This window comes from Tenrec ecaudatus, chromosome 1, assembly GCF_050624435.1.
Source record: "Tenrec ecaudatus isolate mTenEca1 chromosome 1, mTenEca1.hap1, whole genome shotgun sequence".
Lineage (NCBI taxonomy): Eukaryota > Metazoa > Chordata > Mammalia > Afrosoricida > Tenrecidae > Tenrec > Tenrec ecaudatus.
Window position 1 is genome coordinate 255,288,051 of NC_134530.1, and position 21,370 is coordinate 255,309,420.

The window sequence follows — 21,370 nt, forward strand, 5'->3', positions numbered from 1 at the left end:
AGAATAAAGCTGTTTCATACACAGTACGTACTTATGTTTGAATACCTGTTGTGTGTAAGGTCCTGGAGATACTTAAAAGTAAAACACATCTCAGCCAGCAAGAAGACCAAAGTCAATATTAGTAAATAGGAAATTATAAAGCAATTATGATAAGGATGCAAATTATTATGATAGGGAGGCAAATAATTTTAGGAGTATATATAGATGAGACACAGAAGGTAAATTGGGTAGCTGTAGGCTTCCTGAAGAACACTATTTCTAAGCCAAAATATAGGAATAAAGTAAGACACAACTGAGAAAGCAAGACTTTGAGGCAGAATAGCAAAGTGCGCTAAAGCCTAAAGAAGGGAAAGGAAAAGAAAATGGCACATTGAGAAAGTGAAATCTGTTCACTACGCTCGCAGCATAAAACGTAAGATTGAAATGGTGAGAAATTAAACTGGTAGAGGAAACACCATGGAATATAAGGCATTGTACTTAATTCTGAGGAGAGTGAAGGAAATGTATGATTTATATGTAGAAGATCATTCTTATTACTGTGTAGAGAATGTAGTAGAAGGAGCATACAGGAGAGAGGAGTTCTGTTGTGTGATATGAGTTTTATAGGCCTCCAGTAGTGGTAGTAAAGATAGAAAGGTCAATAGATTCCAGAGACCTGAGAAGATAAGCCTTGTATTGATGCAATGGTTAAAGCTCTCAGCTACTAACTGAAAGGTCAGGGATTCAAACCCAATAGTCACTCTATGGGTGAAACACATGATAGTCTGCATCATAATGACTTACAGCCTTCCAAACCCAATGGGGCAGTTGTGTTTGTTCTTACAGGGTCACATTAACTTAATGGCAGTGAGTTTCAATTTACTAAGAAGACAGAATGCAAAGAACATAATGGTCACATGTGAGAAATGTGGGAACAGGAGAAAGTATTAGTGATACTCAGCTTTCTAGAATTCAGGCAACTGAATGTACATTATTGTCATTCTTGACTTAGATTGGAAGCCTAAGTTTATTGATTTGGGCATGTTTATTTATTCTTCAAGAAAAAAAAATTTTAAACCTATATACTAGGGACTGTTGTAGACATTGAGAATATTACAGTGAATAATTATTTGAAAAATCTCTATCTTTATGGAGCTTTCTGTTGGTTATGGCGAAAGAGTAAACAAAATAAGTAAAGAACAGCATATGTTAGAAAATTGTGAGTGCCAAACAATAAAACAGGGGATGAGTGGGAGTTAATGAAGCGTGGGTATGAGTATTAAATTGTATATAGGAGAAACAGGTAGAGTGTACCAAGATGACTTCTCAGTAAACACTAAAGAAAGGGGGGGGGTATATCTATACAGATGCATGCAAAGAAACCTAGAGAAGAAGAAGTGTTCAAAAAATGATAGGTCAGTTTGGTTAAAGCAGAGTAGGAAGCTCAGATAACAGATAAAATCAGATAAGGATTTATATTCAAAGTTAGCTAACAAGTGGGCATTTATTCTGAGTAAAACCATTGGAAAAGGAATGTTGAAGGATTTTGAACACAAAAGTGACAAGTTCTGACTTACGTTGTAACAGAATTATTCTGAATGGTAGGTTGAGAGGAGTCTAATTTTCGATAAGAGCAAAAGCAATGAAACCACTTACAAGGATTTTAAAATAATCTAGGTGAATAAGAATCATAGTTTGGGCTTAAGGTAATTGTATAAAGCAGGCGTCCTCAAGCTACGGATCGCGGGCAACATGCAGCCCGCCGAGGACATTTATCCGGCCCGCCAGATGTTTTTGCACCAGTTGATTTTTACTTCAAAATAAGATATGTGCAGTGTGCGTAGGGATTTGTTCATAGTTGGGTTTTTTTATAACTATAGTCCGGCCCTCCAACGGGTCTCGGTCAGTGAACTGACCCCCTGTGTAAAAAGTTTGAGGACCCCTGATATAAAGTGTAGTAGAAAGAAATGTTCTAATTCTGATATTTCTTGAATGTAAAGATAGTGCAATTTGGTGATGGACTGGATATGGGGTGTACACGATAGAAAAGAATCAAAGATTTTGACCTAAGCAATTGGGAGAATACAATTACCAGTTATAAAGGAAGACTGCAAACATTTCTGGTTGAGCCATCCAATTGGGCAATATCAAGTAGACAGTTGTTTAGACAGCCTTGAATTTTTAAAGAGCTGGATGTAAAACTCTGGGAGTGCTTAACTTTCACAAAGGATGTAAAGCTGTGGAACAATTGGAGATCACTTAATAAATGCATATAGATAACAAGGAAATCTAATCTTTACAAGTTGTGTGATAGAACTAACCAAATGGATAAAAATCATTATGAATGATAAGGAAGGAAACAGGCATATTTGGTGGTCTAACAGCCAAGTGAAGAAAGTGTAGCAAATCTAATATAAATAATATAGAGTGTGAATCAATAAGATAAATACTCATCGAGTTTCATGATATGAGTAACATTGGTGACCTTTATAAGAGTAATTTGAATGAGATAGTAGAATCAAACACCCCAAAGCAAAATGAAGAGAGAATTGTAGGAGAGCAGTTGCAGAGAGAAAGCATAGGAAACACTATTGTTTGGAGTGGGCTGTAGAGGGAAGAAGCCCAGGTATAATGCAGGCGTTAGTGAAAAAGATGGCTCTAGGAGTTGGCAGAACACCACTGGAAAATTGTCGACAATCAGATGCAGCAATGGAAACACTCACTAGTCTGTGACTAGAAATTTGGAAGACAGCTACCTGGCCACCTGACTGAAAAAGACCCATATTTGTGCCCATGCTAAAGAAAGGTGACCTAATAGAATGAAAAAAAATCCAATAAAATAAGCAATGGCATATTCAAGTAAAATGTAGTTGAAATCATGTATCACCATGGCAACAGTATATCAACAAGGAGCTGCCAGGAATTTAAACCAACTTCAGAGAAGGACATTGCACAAGCAATATCATTGCTGCTGTCAGATGGATCTTGGAAAGAGAGGATACCAGAGAGATGTTTACTTGTATTTTATCAACAACGTAAACACCTTCAACTGTGTGGATTCTATCAACCTATAAATAACAGTGAGAAGACGGGAACCCCAGAACACTTCATTGTGAAACTGATATATAGAGTAAAAGGCAGTGATTCAAACAGGACAAGGGACTACTGCATAGTTTAAAATCAGGAAATGTGTGCATCAAAGTTGAATCATTTCACCATATTCAGTCTATATGCTGCACTCATAATCTAGGAAGTTAGACTGTCTGAAGAGGAATATAGCATCAGGGTTGCTGGAAGACTTCACAACTGGTCATATGCAGGATACACTACCTTGTCTCTAATGTGAAGAAAACATAAATCCTCGCAAGTGGAAGAATAGACATCCTGATAAACAGGGAAAATCAAAGATTTTACTTTACTTGAATTTAGTCAACACTCGGGAGACTGCAGTCAAAAATCAAATGACGTATTACATTGAACAGATCTACATACGACCGCGTTACAGTGTTGAAGAGTAAGCATGTCACTTAGAGGACTAACGTGAGATAAGGCTGGCCCAAGTCATCGTGTTTTTAATCACCTCATAGATATGGGAAATTGAAAGAAGAAGAGAGACCAAATAAGAATGGATACATTTGAATTATGGTGTTGGCAGAATATCAAAAGTACGTGGCTGGCCGAAGAACAAACTTGTCTTGGAAGAAATACAGCCAGAATTATCCGTTGAAGCAAGGATCATAAAACTTCATCTTAATGTAATTTGTACATACTATCAGAAGAGACCAGTCTTAGGAAAAAGACATCGTACTTGATAAAGTAGAGGGTTGGCAAAATAAAGACCCTCAATTAGTTGGATTGACATAGTGTATGCAACAATGGGCTCAAAAGTAACAATAGTTTTTGGGGTAGTACAGGACCGGGAGGTATTTTGTTATGTTGTTCACAGGGTAATGAGTTGGGATCTACTTGAGGGGCCCTAACAGTAAGGTTGTTAAGGTGAGGAGTGAAATGGAGTGGTAGCTGGAGGAGAAAGTGTTCTTAAAATCTTGTTTTTGTTTTTAATGGGAGAAATATCAATATGCTTGTAATTTTGTAGAAATCACTTGATAAGTAATTCAGGAAAAGATGGAGAGACTTGCTGGAGAAATGTATTTACACAAGTACCTTCCCTAATCCTTTGTTTTTTACATAGAGTAGGAGAGCTTACAGGTGAAGGTGGATAGGATGGAAGGTGGGGTTCTGTTCATATGTTCAGCATTCCTTTTGAGTTGGGCATATTCATTTGGAGACCTCCTGATAGTGTTATCAAGTGAGCAGTTTGAAGCCCAGCAAAATGTCAAATGTAGATTCAAAAGTTCTCAGCCTAAAAGATAATTTAAACCAAATAGTGAAATGCTTTAGGACAAATGTGTAGTGAAAGAAGAGATGAACACAGCCCTTGAGACAATATTGAGAAGTATTGGTATTTATGAGCAAGATAAGAGTTCACAAAGCAGTTGACAATTAGCCAGAGTTGTAGACTGAAAAACAGAATGTAGCGTGTCTCTGCAGCCAAGGCAAGACAGTATTGCTTTCAAGAGGGAGGGAATAGTCAACATTGCACAGATACATCAGTGTTTCTCTGGTGTCCAGCTTTTACATGCATGTGGCCCAGCTTAGGCCTCAAATGGTTTCTTGCGACAAATTTGCCCAATACAATGTGCCATTTACCGTATATACTCGAGTATAAGCCAACCTGAATATCAGCTGAGGCACCTAATTTTACCACAGAGCTGCATTAAAAATATGCTGAAAAATGGCTCCTACATGAGTATTTACAGTAAAGTCTTAACTACGGTTGCCATAAGGATTGCTTGTACAGCTAAGTCAATGAATCCTTGACAACTTCTGTCTTTTCTCCATTTCTCATGATGTTCTTTATTGGTCTAGTTTGGCAGGTCTTTGTTTTCTTCGCATTGATCTGAAATCCTTAGTAGATAATGCAGGCTCGGATCATTAGCAAGTGGCTCCAGTCCTCCTTACTTTCAGCAAGCAAGGTTGTGTCACCTGCATATTGAAAATGTTTAATGAGCGTTCCTCAAGTCCTGATGCCATTCTCTTCTTCATCTAGTCCAGTTGCTCCAGTTATTGCTCATCATACAGCTTGAATAAGTATGGTGAAAGCATACAACCTTGCATTTGCCTGATTTTAAACCAAGCAATATTCCCTTGTTCTGCTCAAGTGACTGCCTCTTGGTCCATGTACAGGTTCTGAATGAGCACGAGTACGTGTTCTTGGAATTCCCTTTCTTCTCAAAGTCATTCACAGTTTGTTTTGATCCACACAGTTTAATGCCTTTGCATAGTCAATAAAATACAAGAAACATCTTTCTGGTTTTCTCTGCGTACCAAGATCCATTTAACATCACCAGTGATATCGCTCATACCATATCCTCTTCTGAAGCTGGTTTAAATTTCTGGTAGTTCCCTGTTAATGCCCTGTTGTTCTCATTTTTTAATTATCTTCAGAAAATACTTGTATCTAATAATATTAATGGTACTATTTGATAATTTTTGCATCTGTTGAGTCACTTTGTTAGTCTGGGTTGACTACAAAAACAAATTCATGGACACTCGTGTGTATAAAAAAGAGCTTTATGTATTAGAGCAATTGAATATTGAGAAAACATCCCAGCACAGTCCAGATCAAGTCCATAAGTCCAATATTAGCCTATATGCCCGATACCAATCTACAAATTCCTCTTTAGACTCAGACAACACATGCAATGACACTGAATACAGGAAGATCACAGGCCAGTAGGTGGAAAGTCTTGTGGAATCCAGTGGCGGGGGAAGCATCTCAGCGCTGGCAGGGATCTCCATGTGGCTCCTTCAGCTCCAGGGCTCTAGCATAGTTCCATGTATCTTCTCAACAGGAATGTCTCATAGGGAGTGAATGTGTGGCCCAACCTCAAGCAAGCTTTCTATCTCCTTAGTGCTTCCAGATGGGGTTATCAAATTGTGACCTGATTGACAGGCTAACCTCCACCCCTTCACTCAAAATAGTCTCAAATTGACAACAGATTATGTAACTACCACAGTCACCTTTCTTTAGATTGGGCATAAATATATCCATATTGTGCCCAAATATCCATATCCAATTGGCAAAGTAGCTGTCTTCTAAATTCCTTGGCATATAATAGTGAGTGTTTACATTGTTGTATCAAGTTTGTTGAAATTTTTTCAATTGGTATTTTACCAATTTCTGAAGCCTTTTCACTAATCCTTTCAGTACAGTTTGTACTTCCTTCTTCAATACCATCTTGATTGATTATATGCTACTTCCTGAAATGATTGAATGGCAACCAATACTCTGGTCCAGTGACTCTGTATTCTTTACATTTTCTGATAGTTCCTGTGTTGTTCAATATTTAACCCATAGAATCCTTCACTATTTCAACTTGAGGCTTGAATGCTGAGCGTATTCTTCCCTTTTGTCTTGCTAACTGAGGGCCTTGGCATATTTCATTATAATACTTTGTCTTGTCCAGTTGCCCTTTGAAATTTTCTGCTTAGCTCTTTTAGTACAGCATTTCTTATAACATTCGCTTTAGATGATACGCTACATTGAAAAGCAAGTTTTGGAGTCTATTGATGGTCACTTTGCTTTATTATTTATTTTTTGAAAACTAATTTCTATTATTAAATATAATTTATAAGTTTTCTTTTAAAAGTAGATTTGTATAAGGGAAAGAAAGTGAAAGTAGTAATTGATAGTGAAAATGTTGGGAGCTACTGTGTGTATTTTTTCTAAGATTGTTGTGTTTATATCAGTATTAACACAGCATCCAAGAGCAAACAGGAACTACCCATTCGAAGAATCCCATCCTTTTAAAGCCTTATAATTATAGTAGAAGAATAATAGTCATTTAGCAATCACTTGTGATGTCTGATTCTGGATGTATCAATTTTCTATTGTCAAAGGAGATTCAGAAAACACAAAGTGAAAATTAAAATTGAAAGGCAAGTTTGTTTATTGTGTCAATCATTTATTCATTTATTTAATCAATAGCACCTGCTTTTTCTCCATGTCCCAGACTATGTGTGTATGTTCAGAATGCTATGATTTGCTTCTTTGTCATCCAAGCTGATGGCTTGGAACCAAGAATCTATTGCCATTGAGTTTACTCTGATTAATAACAGTCACATACGGGGTTTCTGATCTGTAAATGTGTACTGAAGCAATATCCTCATCTTTATCCTGCAGAGCAGGACTGATAGGTCTGGACCACTGCTCTTGCATTTAGTAGTTCCATGCTTATACAACAGTGTCTCGCACCATTAATTCCTTTTCTGTGTGTTCTCAGAGCTGGTTCCTCCATTAATTCACTGAAGAACTTTTCTTAAGATCAACATCTGACATCCATTTTGACTTTCTTTCTTTTTTGTCTTTTTAATGGCCTTTTGCTTTCTTCATGTATAATGAATGTTCTTGAATGTTGTCCCCTAACTCATCTGGTCATTGGCCATTAGTGCTCGGGGCATCAAATCTATTCTTGTAATGGTCATTTAACCAGAACTTGCATATCTGCTCCACAGCTGGCCTTTGACCTTGCTTTAGCTGACAATATTTAGCTTCTCTACATTGTCTCTCCCCATAGATGTAGCCAGTTTATTTCCTGTTTATGATATCTATTGAGATCCACATGTATCTGTTGGTAGGAATCTGAGAGAAATGTAGCAATAAGGAAATGAAGACAGCAAAGACATTGAAATTACAATATTTTTGTTAGTGAAGAGGAGGGAAAGGAAAGTGACAAATGAAGTAGAACCTTTAGTTTAGGGAAGTTTATTTTGTTTTAAGATGGCAGTGACTTAATGCTTACTTAATACTAATAGGAAAAATCAAGAATTGTTTTATATAGAAATTCTACTCAATTTAAACCACCAGAGTGAGTTCATATATAATTTCTGAAAGGAGATGTTGTAAATATTTTGAGTTTTTTAATGTATTGTTATTTGTTTTTTAAGTTATATCTGTGTGTGAGGTAAGATTATCAAACATAGCTAAATTTCACATGTAGACTATTGGATAATAACAAAGTAATATATTTGTTTTGATAGATGTGTTATGTTAGTCCGGGTAGACTTGAGAAACCCATAGAAACTCATGTGTATAAGAGAGAGTTTTATATAAAGGGAAATTGTACATTAAGAAAGCATCCCAGCGCAGTCCAGTCCAAGCCCATAAGTCTGATACCAGTCTATAAAGTCCTCCTCAGACTCACGAAACACATACAGTGATGCCAAATCCAGGATGATAACAGACCAGTGGGTAGAAAGTCTTTGAATCCAGTGGTGTTGAAGGCATCTCAGAGCTGGCAGGTATCTCTTTGTGGCTTCTCCGGCTCAAGAGGGCTGGTTACATCAGGGTAGTTCCATGTGGCTTCTCCAGCTCCCAGGGCATGGGATCTCTCAGCATAGTGCCATATGTCTTGTCAGTAGAGCGTCTCCAAGGGAGTGAGCAGAGAGAAAGAGTCTCCAGCCTCCAAGCAGGACATTCAGGAATTCCAAGAATTCTCAGAGAAAGCCATGCCCACACAGAGGCCTTATTGGTTATATCTTGATTGACAGCCAGACTCCACCCCTTCAATTGTAATCCTTTCAAATTGACATCAGATTATGTACCATATATACTCGAGGATAAGCTGACCCGAATATCAGCCAAGGCACCTAATTTCACCACATAAACTACATTAAAAATGCACAGAGAGATATTCCAGCCAAGAATGGATTGTGTAATTCTAGTAGTAAAAGTTGGGTCAACACAGATTGAGAGTCATCTGTACTTTTTAAAAGACCTGTACACTTTAAAACTGTCAAAGGCATTAGAGGTAGGGCTGCCTATGGAACTATTTTGATCAAAGGAAATTGAGGAGACATGTCTATTAAATGTTGCCAATTGGTACAACTTGAATTGAGTTAATGGATTTAGATATTCTAGAAATTATTTTTGTAATTTGGAAGTATACTGGTTGTATCAGAAGGTTTCCTTGGCTCAGAAATATAGAGTGAAATATTCAAGGTTAGGCATTATATCTACAGCTTCCTCTCATTCAGGACTAATGATAACAGATTTATATAAAGAGAGGGCGATGGAGCAAATGTATAAAATGTTAACAACTGCAGAAAAATGTACAGGAATTCTGAATATTATTCTTATACTTTATAAAATTGAGATTTAGAATAAAATATTTTTAAATATTTAAATTCAGATATAAATTAACTTAAAACTATGAACAAATTTGAAACAGTAACCTTTTTAATCATATTAGTAGGAAGTGACTGGTGCAATCTTTAAAAACAGACTCAACTTTTTGTGTTTTCTGGGAATATTGTGCTGCAAATACACAAAGTACTTAACTTGATCTCAGAATAATTTATGTTTAGCTAAAACACAATGAATGTGAAACAAGTAGCAATTATTGTTTTTATTTAAATAGCTTATTTCATTAACTTGAGGAAGCTTTCTTTGAGTATGCTTTCTAAATTAACCACCCTCTCCTACATCAGGTCTAAGACAATACCATATTTCACTTTCTTTATAAAATTGTTAACACAAGTTACTTCATTTACTTGTGTTTCTTTTCCCATCTGCCTCCATCTACTGGAATGTGTTATCTATAAGATCAGGACCTGTCCTTAGTGCCTAGAACAATTCTTTGGAATATGATAGGATTTCAATAAATATGTCTTAAATGAATGCGTGCATGAAGCAGCAGCAGCGTGATGACCTGTTTCCCAGGTCATTGCAGCATGCTAAGCAGCCACCTGTCATATTGACTGTATGTGACTGGTGCCCCGGGAACTCCGTCTGATATCTAGTTGTTGCTGTTGCTGGGTGAGGTTCGTGTCCATTCCGACCCACAGGAACCCAGAGGATGAAGTTGGACTGCTCCATGGTACTGTGTTCACTGCAAGCATTATGGGAACACCTTTCTAGATCTTTTCTCAGCAGAATCGCTGAGAGGGTTCAAAAGAGTAACCTTTTAACAGCCAAATGCTTAACCATTGTGCCATTAGGACTCCTATTGATTGCATCGTAGTGATTGCAAAAATAACTTCTTTCAAGTTTCTGTTAACTTTTATTAATTATTTTCCTTCTGTTTGAATTGTGTTAGTCAAAGTGAAAGGGAAGAATTTGAAAATGAGTTCAAGCAACAGTATGAACGAGAAAAAGTGTTACTAACTGAAGAAAATAAAAAGCTGACAAGTGAGCTTGATAAGGTAATTCAATCTTTATATTAATTGAGCATATGCTGCTATAGGAATTGTGAGTCTACTCTTATAATCAATGTGCATTTTTAGTTTAATAGTTCGCACTAAAATTAATTGTACTTAATAGTGCTTACTAAATTTTTTTGGAAATAGAGTTTTGCTTATCGCATCTTAACTCCTTATACCGTTTATTTTATAGAACATATGTTTTACTTCTCATCTTTTCTTATTAATTCACGCTCATTATGTATTCTCTCATGACTTTCTAAGTTCAATAAAACTTTGAAATTGGAGTGGCTGGCGCTTGGCAAGAGAAGGCTAACTGTAGTGGAATTTTGACAACTGTAGTGGCATATTTATCATGAACAACAGCTAATAGTAGACAGAGACCACTGATATTTGTCAGATATCAAGTCTGCTTAAACCGTAATTTGAATAAAATGAAAACCAATGACTAAACTTATAATTAGTCAAATTTATGAGCAAATTTTCAAATACAGTATTTCTTTCCACTTAGTGGTAGATTTTTCAAAATGCCATTGTTGCCAATTCTTAATATACAGCTGTAAAACTCCTAATATTAACCAGAAGTTGTTTTGGTTTTTATTTTTAACCTTTTATTGTGTATTGAGTAAAAGTTTACAGAGATCAGTTTTTCGTTCAACAGTTCAATCAAATTTTCATACCTGATTCCCCTCTGCACAGTGTAACATCACTTACCCCACTTCTTCCTGGTATTCCCTGTTTTCGTTCCTAACCCTTCTGAATTTTGTCCTTGCATAAATGCTGCTTTTTTGATCACATAGTAGCTGACTATTCTACGTAAGTGCACCCCTCACTCGTGTTATTGTTCCCCTTATAGTCCTGTTTGTTATGTGCTGAGGGTGAGTTCCGTTCCATGCCTGCAGGGTAACTAAGGGCCATAGTCTCAGTGGTTTCACCATTCTGACCAGGAAGCCTGGACTTTTTATTTATCTTTTTAGTATCACTAAGATATTTTTATTTTGGTTTGGAAAAACTAATATTTTATCGTGTTTTTGGTAGAAGTTTGCACACTATGCTAGATTCCCATTTGTCAATCCCACAGAAATTGATTCATGACATTGGTTACATGTTTCACAATGTGTCAACATTCTCTTTAGAAAAGACACTTTTTAGCTCACGTGTTTTCCATCATACAATTTTTGTCACTAGATCCAGTCATGTTCTGAAGTACCTTTTTCTCTTCCCATACAAGATCTAGTTGAACATATTACATTCAGTTGTCACATCTCTTTGGTCTCCTTTAGTCTTGGACAGTCCACTGCCTTTACAGATGTATGTATGTGTGTGTGTGTGTGTATATATAATTTTTTGTTTATATTTTATTGGGGGCTTATACAACTAAGCCTGGTCTTTTTATGACTGAGTTTTGTTACAATTTTTATCCCAGTACTCCTGTGATCCCTTTCAGAACAGTTAGTAGTAGTAGCCAGGTACCACCTAATTCTGGTTCAAGGATCATGGAGCGAGGTTAACAGCAAGGTCAGCAGTTTAAAACCACTCATCACTCTAAGGGGGATTGAGTGATGAGACATCCTACTCCTATAAAAATGGGCAGTCTCTGAAACACACTGGGACAGTTTTACTCGGCCCCATAGGGTCGCTATGAGTTGGAATCAACTCGATGGCAGTGAGTTTGGGCTTTTCTTCGGGCTAATCGTTTCCGGGCATTTTTTGTTACTTCTTTGTTATGGATCAGTAGAGACCCATATTTGTACCTTCATTGGCCATAAAGTTAAAAAATAATAATAAAATTCTAGAAAGTATCTTTAGGTAGAATTACTAAGCAAATTACCCAGTAAAAGATTTACAGCTTATTAAAAATTACCCTGTGAAATAATCAGATTGACAACTAAACCTTTAGTTTAATATCATTTTTACCCCGAAGTTTCTTCTGAGTTTCCTAAAAAGATATATTTACAGAAAATATTTTAAATGTTCATTTGGTTAAAAATTTTTGTTAACCTCTACTACTATCATCACTCAGATACTTCTAGGTCTGTTGTGCATAGTGTAGATTCCTTAATGAGTCCTGGAGAATGCAGATGAAAGTCTGCCTCCTGTGTTACAAAACATCACATTTTCCTATTGAACTGAGGTATGCAGTAGAGTATGAATAGAAAGCTGCGATCAAATTTATATAGTAGGAAAACATTTTAAAAATTAATATTATTGGGGGTTTGGATAACTCTTATCACAATGCATACATATATCCATTATGTACATATGTTGCATCATCGTTTTCAAACCATTTTCTTTCTACTAGAGCCCTTAGTATCACTCCTCATTTTCCCCTCCCTCCCCCACCCTCCTTTCCTCATGAGCCCTTGATATTTTATAAAGTATTATGGTAGGCCAACATTTAATGACAAATGGCTGTAAGAAAATATATGTACTTGGGGAAATATGGAAGGATCTGATCTCTGGTTCAATTTGAAACACTACTCTATTTTTCCTTATTCTATGAAACTTTTACTTCTCTGTTTTTGCTATATTTTGTTATTTGAGTTTTGCTCTCTATGCTTAATTCTTAGTCTGTCTCACTGCATATTTTTATTATCTTTTCTTGGCATGATTTGAATTCCTTATTTACCCCAAGAGGAATAACAGAAGAATCTATTTGCCATTGCTGCCAAACTCTTCTGGTAATCTAGTTTGAGGGAATCTGGATTCCTCCTCAAAAAAACTTTAGTGGTAGCAGCCAAAAATTATTAGATTAATTTTGAAGTTATAGTTATATAACTAACTGATGTCACACATTCACATTTTTAAACCAGAAGACTTAAAATAGAAAAATTGGATGGCATTTTCATAGTTCTGTTCCTTATTAAAAGAAAATTTATTGCAAATAAAATTATCCATGTGTGCTGGTAAGTGAAAATAAATGGTTTTTATATTAAAAAGACATGTATGTCATATTTTCAATTACTGTTTTATAGGAAAGTTACCTTACAAAAATTGTGGGAAATATTAAATATGAAGGTTACTTATAATCTCAATGTCACAATACAACTATTTTTATTTTGAATGCTTCCATTTAGCAGTCTGCTTTTTTGTTTAGAATGTTATCTTGTTTTATATACCTGTATAGTCCTATAATTATGGTAATTCAGAAATGCAAATAGTAAAACCTCCTTATTCCCAATATCCTAAATTAATTTTTAAGTTAAATTTACAATGTGTAGTTCTTATATAAGTTACTTTATACCACACATGTAATTCTCATGGCAATTCTATGAAGTATGTTGTTATTATTCCTATTTAATAATTGAAGAGTAAGAAGGAAGGAATGGTTAAGCTACTTTCTTAAATCACAGAACTAAGAAGTGGTAGAATGGGATTCAAGGGTAGATAGTCTGGCTATGGAATTGTTGTTTTTCTTCAGTGATAATCTAAATAAAGGTTAGCTTATTATTTTTTCTTGAGGACAAATTAAGAAATCTACTCAAAATTACTTATAACTACTACAATATGGTAAGGCAAAGCCTGCATTTTCATCTTCTTGCAAATCTCCATTTTAAACCCAACCACAAATCAGTTCATACAGCTGCCAGAAGTAGTGCTAATCAATCAAAAAAAAAAAGGATACATTGCAGGAATCAGTGGACAGCATATACTGCATCTGTAACTTTCAAAAATGCCTGATAAATTGCTACAGCAGCAGGAAGAGGTTGATCCATAGTCACACAAAAAAATAAGCTTAAAATGGGTACAAATGTCAAAAATAACTATTTTGTAACTCTGAAACTTAAACAGAGGAATACAACTACAAAGTACTTTGGGGAACACCTAAACAAATTGAGACATATATAACCATGTTTGTGGATTGAAAGATTCATTATTAGAATAGCAATTTAAAACCTTGATCTTTAGATTCATGGAAATTTCCATGAAAATGTTGTAGGCTATTTTGTTGAAATTGTATAAGCCTGCCATTGAACTTATGTAGGAAGAGAAAGGGCCCATAATAGTCAAAAATCTTTGGGAGAGAAAATCAAAGCAGGAGAACTTGTACTATGTGAGTTTAAAGCACACTATAAGTATATAAGCAAACTGAAGAGTCTGAAAATAAGTCCTTGGACTTAGGATCAATTGAATTCCAACAAAAGTATCAAAGTAATTCACTTCAAATGTTGCTGGAATAATGAGATATCTATGTGTAAACCATCTTTCAAAAATGAAGGGAAATAATCCAGACTATAGAAAACTACAGGATACTCAACCTCCTTTATTCAATAATTATAAGAAATTAAACATCTGAAGGGGAGCATATAGAAAAAAGGGGTGACAAGACATAACAGCTTGTATTTACTTATGGTATCATAATCAAACTTAGAAAACTGTTTGAACGTTTTCTAATATTTTGAGATCACTGGAAATTTGAAGAGTATATATTTGATGATACAAGGCAACTTGTTACATTTATTCCAGTGTAATGATGATTTTGTGTTATATTTTAAATCCTTTCATTTTTTTAAAGATGAAGTTATAAATGTGTGTAGATGAATTAATTATTTGATGTCAGATTCTTGCTTCGGAATACTACAAAAGAAAAGGTTAAGCGGAAAATAGTACAAATGAAACAAGGTTGATAGTGAGATAATCATTGAAGCAGGACAGTGGGCTCATGTGAATTTACTTATACTAACACCGTATGTTTTTCTGTATGTTTGGAATTCTTAATAATCAAAATATTAAATAAAAAGTTGACAAGATATTTTTAGACAAAAAATAGAAACAGATGTTATCACCATCAGAATTGAGTTCTTTATTTTAATTTTTATTAGTTGGGATTTAACACATATATCATTGCATACTTCAGTCACATCAAGTAGAATTGTACACTTGTTGCCACAATCTGTTTCCAAGCATTCTTTTTCTACATGAACTCCTTGACATCATTTCCCCCTCCCCCTCCCACAACTGCACCGCCCCCTCCTTATTCTACTTGCTGTCCCTGTAGGTTTATCAGTCCTGAGTTTCATATACCAAAAGAGAGTTCTTTCTTTAAGCAAAAGAAAAATGGTCCAAAAGGGACCAACTTATTCTACTCAATAAGAGAAGAAGGCATATTGAAAAAAATATTTGATGTTTTCCGATATAGTGACCAGAGGGAATGCAATAAGACATAAGTACATGCATTTTCTAATAGATGATGATGAGATGTCAGATTTAACAAAAGATTCTGAGACCTTGAATTACTGATCCTAAAAATCAGACGTCTTAAAACTGTCTTTCAGCTTACCATTTTGTATGAGAATTTAAGTATGCACAATCAGCAATTAGAAGAAGAAGTAAAAGATTTAGCAGACAAGAAAGAGTCAGTTGCACATTGGGAAGCTCAAATCACAGAAATCATTCAGTGGTGAGTATTCTTTTAAATATATGTTTTTATGGGTAATTAAGGGCATCTTAACAAATTGTCATGAAATCCAGGAAGCTACTAATGTTATTTATTTTGAAAAATAATTTATGTCGACAATAGTGTTACTACTTTCTGTCTTATGTTCTACTGTGTTTTATGTTCTGTTTCTGTTTCCTAACTCTTAACTCATACTGATTTCACATAGCTTCATTCAAAGCTGATAATCCTTTCTAAGAAAAAAATATCCTCTGCGAAGACAGAGTTGGCTCTTTAAGAGCAGAAGAGCCCTTTCCCTGTTGCCACCGAATTGTGCATCGGCGAAGGTCCAGGTGCATTCAAGATTCATCACCACCAGTAACCCACTGCCGTGGCCAGGAAGAAATCATTGCCGCTGGAAGTGTCCTGGGTAGTAACTACAAGAGATGCTGCAGGAGCCCCTCATCCATGGCGGCCCAGCAAGTGGAATTCTGGAAGCTATCAAAGCCTTAAGCAAACCCCAAGCTCATCTTCCTGTGCCCCTATCCCTCATTGATGGGCTAATGTAGCTCCAAGTTAGTGGAGGTCCTGTACTGTGCACCAAATGAACCTGCGGGGGCTTCATGACAGCAGGAAACGAGGGGAGTGGGTAGGCCTCTGCAAAACTGACAGGGAGGGTAAATCCCAGAAAGCAGCTGGTTGCAGTTGTGTGGTTATCAAGGACTATGGCAAAGACTCTCAAACCAAGTGTATCATTGAAGATGTTGCAAATGCAAGAAAGGGAAGATAGAGAAACTTAGTTATCAAAACAGAACTGAAGAAGCTTATTTACCATCTATAGATTTCCTTTTTGAGATTAAAAACAACTGTATGCATAATTATTTTAAGGAGAAAAGCATGCAGAAAAATTAGCACAGTGGAATATGCTGTTACCTTTTTTCATAATTATAACAATAGTTCACACATAGCATTTTAAAAACCTTAAGTCGTTACACTTTGGTTTTCTTTTTGTCAACTGTTCCTTAAGCTATTGGAGTTTAATTTAGAATAATTATAGTAAACATCATATTAATTAGTTCATTAAATGACCAGTCTGAGACTTATAAAAATTTGCATATTTTAAAGTATATAGTATAGCAAAAGTAGAATGCTTTAAGAACCCTATTTTCATTAGAATCTTAATCTTGGTAGCTTAACTTTTTCTTTTTCTTTTCTAACTTTTTTACTTAATATTCTTACTGGCATATCATGGGTTTTTAATTTATATCAGAACCAAGACTTCAGATTGGTTCTTTCTAATTCCATAATTGGCCAAAGAAGTGAAAATGGAACAGACCTAAATCTAAAAAGTTATACTGTTATAAAATTTTAACATTATAATTCAACATCATATCATTGGTATAATGTTATACAATTACACCAAAGTGATTACCAGAACAGATCAAGGCCTTAACTGAAACTTTTTAAAAAATGAAATAGTATGCATTATGTAGCAACTCAATCTCGTGGTGGTAGAGTTATAAACAGTGGTGCTGGGCTTTCAAAGATGGTGGCCAATGGCACTTCTTTAAACATATGTCACTATCCACAGTCCTCCTCATAATTGCATCTACTGCATCAAGATCCTGAAAGGGCTCACTAGTCATCCATTCCAGGACTTCAACTCTTAATTTTTGCCATTTTGGTTATTGTTCTGGTACAGCCACATTATTGCTAATTCAGATTTCTTTCAGTTTTGCTGTGTTAACATAACACAACCAGTTCAAACTGGCTTTAAGCCCTGATTCAAACAACTCATTTCGTCACATTAGTGTCAGCCAGTCACTTGCTGGGAATTTTTGTTTCTTGGGCTCTTACTTTGGCTCCTACAGTATTTTACGGTTTTCTTGACTTGTTAGCAGGAGAATAGTGAAGTTGTCAAATTCTGTAAAGGGTTGCTATGAGGCAGTCTCATCTTCATGGCAGTAGAGAGCGGGGACGGGGGGAGGAGGAGAGGGCTTAAATATATATATATATTAGTTTAATAGTATTATATATATATATTAATAGTATATATATATTAGTTTAATAGTATTCTTGTTAAATAAAATAAATGAATAATCATTGTCTTTTTAAGTAAGATTACTTAAATGACTGAAGGATTTTGATATTGGCTTAACTGTAGAGTAATTTTAATGAATCTTCACTTTATGAATTTGTGACTATCCCTTAGAGAGTACATATTTAAAGGAAAATCCTCACATTTTGAAAATTTGTTTATGTTCCAAATGGTTCAGTAATATTTAATGATTAATGGTTCAGTGACATTTAATTTATATCTGTGCCATCAAATCTACATTTCTTGACTACAATTATTTTACTATTTATCCAAATTTATAGTATAAAACTCATGACTTATTTATAATTCCATTATTATACAATCAAATTTGAAATTAAATTGCAGCTAAAAGGGACTTTTTGGAAGACAAAACTATTATTACCCAAGCCTGAGGGTCCTAGGTGAGGGCTTATTTCCAGTGACTGGCATGATGGGTTTAGATGGAATGGGAAGTGGCTGTGGGGAAAAAACGCACTGCCATCCAGTCTTGTCCATCTGCTAGCAGCCTGATAGGGTAGTAGAGGACGGGCGCAGCTGGTCGGTTTACGTGCTGATCATAGGGTGGGCTTCCCCTCCTCCAATAAAGGAGGGAAACCTTAAATGCGGGCTCTCTGAAGGGATAAGTGCAGATGGTAGAGAAAGGATGAGATGAAAAGTTTTTACATAACATCACAGAACACTGACTTTCCACAGGTAAAATACAAGGAATTAATATACTTAAAACATGCTATAAAGAAATGGATTAACATATCAGATAACAAAGTATTAAATAGCTACTGGGCAAAGTAATATAACTTGGTAATGTTTTTTTTAGCTGCTAACCAAGAGGTTGAATGAAGGTTGAACTCCCCTCAGAGTGTCTTGGGAGAAAGAGTGTCTTGGTAATCAATGTCCAGAAAACTCAGCCATTGCAATCCCTGTGGAGCACAGACCTGTTCTGGTAAACACGTCTCCCCAAGTGTTGGAATTTACCTAATAGCAACCAACTTAGTCGACTAAAAATAAAAGATGTATTTCTTACTACCAGAGTTTTCACTTAATTGAAAGTTAACTCTCTCTGATGTAATACACAAACTTAAAAGAAAGACTTGGACTATATTCATATTTTAAATTGATATATTATAAAATGAAGTATTGTCAAAATTAGGCTATAGATACTTATGGCACACAGTACTTTAAATGTTTGTATTGAAAAAATCGATAGATTAAATACAAAACAAACTACTGTAGTCATAACCTTATATGCACTTAACATTACTGAGTTGCCTTAACTGATGTTCTCTATTTTGCCTTTCTGGGTTCTAATATCCATTGCAGTGGTTACACAGAACCCACCAATAAAATCCACGATTAAAGAGTTTATTAAGGAACTTAATAGGTTGTAATGTCAGAGAGAAATGCTAAGGATAACTGTTTATCAGGACATGTTGCAAAGTTCTTTCAGGTCTGCTAGTAAATGCCCAAAGAGACATACCACTCCACTGTAAGTCTCAACCTAGCTCTAACTCTAGTTCTGTGAGTCAGCAAACCCAGTTCCCGGAATGTAGTGCCCAGAAGCACCTCACTCAGTAAGCCCCATGGCTTACTTGTTCCATGGGTTGGGAAGTCTACCACTCAATTCCATGCTCTGCCTCTGGTTCCTGGTTCTGCTGCTTCTCTGAAGTTACTGCTGCCTTCTAAATCCAGGCGGTTCACTGCACAGGAATCTCGGGTCTTCACTCTTGCCTCTTGCTGGTAATGAGATTCCCCCCTCCCCATCCTAAGCTAGAGAGCTCATTTTATCCTCACCAGGATGGCATTCCAGAGAATCCTGTTCAAATTTACTCACAGGTGAATCCTCTCAGTATCTTCTCCCACCTTCTTACTAGACCAGCCATTCTCAACCGGTGGGTCATGACCCTTTTTTGGGGGGGGGGTGTCAAACCCGATTCATAACAATAGCAAATTTACAGTTATGAAGTAGCAGCAAAATTAATTTTATGGTTGGGGGGTCAGCACCACAAGAGGAACTGTGTTCAAGGGTTGCCGCATGATGCCTCTTACTCTATCTACTCTGCCTTTTCCAATGAGGTATTTCATTCATAGGACAATATTTTACAGCAAGGACTTTCGTTTTCACCTTTGACTCACCAGAGTCATGGGATTATTCCAGTCATTCCACATTATTACAAACATTTCTCACCTAGTAGTCTTAGTATGTGTATTATGCTTATTGAAACAGAATAATCCAGTTATTAGTCTAAATATTTACATGTTCTCATTTATTTTATAAACGGTCTCGTGAGGTAGTTGTTACAGCAGCCTCATTTCACAGTGAGAAAACAGAGATTTAGAGAGGGTTAATGAAGAAATAACCTGGGAACTGGGTCTGATCTCTTCTGATGACACTAGGTCTAGCAGGAAAGAGAATCCAACTGCATCTCAGCCAAAAGCCAGGTTCCATGAGGCAGAGATCAGCTATGCCTCTACTCTCCAACTTTCTTACCCTGTTTTGACACCAACCATCTCTTCATGGCACTGGATTCGATAACTCGCTGCACTGGCCACACAGAATTCAGACAGTACTCACAATTATGAGGCTTCTTAGGAAAATTAACAAGTTACAACTCAGCATCAGAAATGCTAATGATAGAGTGCTTTAGTCTGAATCACCTGTTCTCAACACCACAGGTCTTGGTACTCAGCTATACTTTCCCTTTGCTTTTGCCTTCCTCAGACAAGTGTTAAAAAAAAAAAAAAAACCAACTCCTTTGTAACAAAGCCAAGTGTTAAAAAGGACACTCCACTCTGCAAGCCCAAAGCACTCAATTTTACTTGTTATGTGGGACGAGAAGCTACCACTCTGTCTCAAGGTCTTTGTGCTGCAGCACCTCTGCCACCTTTCCATGCAGAAGATCAGACAGGCCCCACTCCTGCTTCTACTTTCTTGGTGTTCACAGGCTATTCTCTCACCTTGCTTCTGAGGTGGTTCATTTTATACCCAGAAGAATGGCAAAGCTGACTAATCCTCAAGTTAGAGTCCTCTTCAGATTACTTGTACACATCACCTAGTCATTTGGTGGGAGTTACAAAGACTGGATAGAATACTCTGATTTCTCTTCAACTTGTATAACTCTTTTGCCGTTTACTAAAGACTGAATAGAATAAATATACCAAGTAATTTTATTTCACCTCAGTGAATGATGACCCAAAATCACAAAGATGATAAACAGTGGAGCTAAGATATGAACCCAGGTGTATTTGACTCAAGAACCTTACATGCTAAAAAAAAGAAACAAACAAAGAAAAAAATCTTACGTGCTTAATAACTACTGTGTATGTTCTATATCCTCAATTGTACAAAGATCATTGTGGCAATTACATGATCTGTCAACAGGAGTGAAGGGCTACAGTCTAGTCTGTCCATCAGGTCATAGCCAAGGCCGCTGTGTGGGCATGGCTTCTCCTGAGGTTTCTGGAAACTCCAGTCTTCCTCCCTGGAGGCAGGACACACTCTCTGCCTTCCCTTTCCTGCTGTTGAGACACTCAGAGGTGGAGGAGATACGTGCAGACATGCACCAGCATTGACATGCTTCTGCTTTCACTGGATCCACAGGACCTTCTACCCACTGGTCTGTGATCTTCCTGTATTCAGCATCATTGCATGTGCTGCA

At 36.2% G+C, this 21,370-nt stretch overlaps 1 protein-coding gene across 4 annotated transcripts in view; it reads left to right on the top strand.

Annotated features, from left to right (window-relative positions):
* Positions 1 to 21,370, top strand: part of CDC42BPA (CDC42 binding protein kinase alpha) — a 318,565-nt gene that overhangs the window by 206,066 nt on the left and 91,129 nt on the right. For all 4 annotated transcript variants that reach the window (XM_075531439.1, XM_075531457.1, XM_075531449.1 and 1 more), the window contains 2 exons: positions 10,140 to 10,245; positions 15,519 to 15,643. In XM_075531439.1, the coding sequence (XP_075387554.1) occupies positions 10,140 to 10,245; positions 15,519 to 15,643 (231 nt within the window). The remainder of the gene's footprint in view (positions 1 to 10,139; positions 10,246 to 15,518; positions 15,644 to 21,370) is intronic.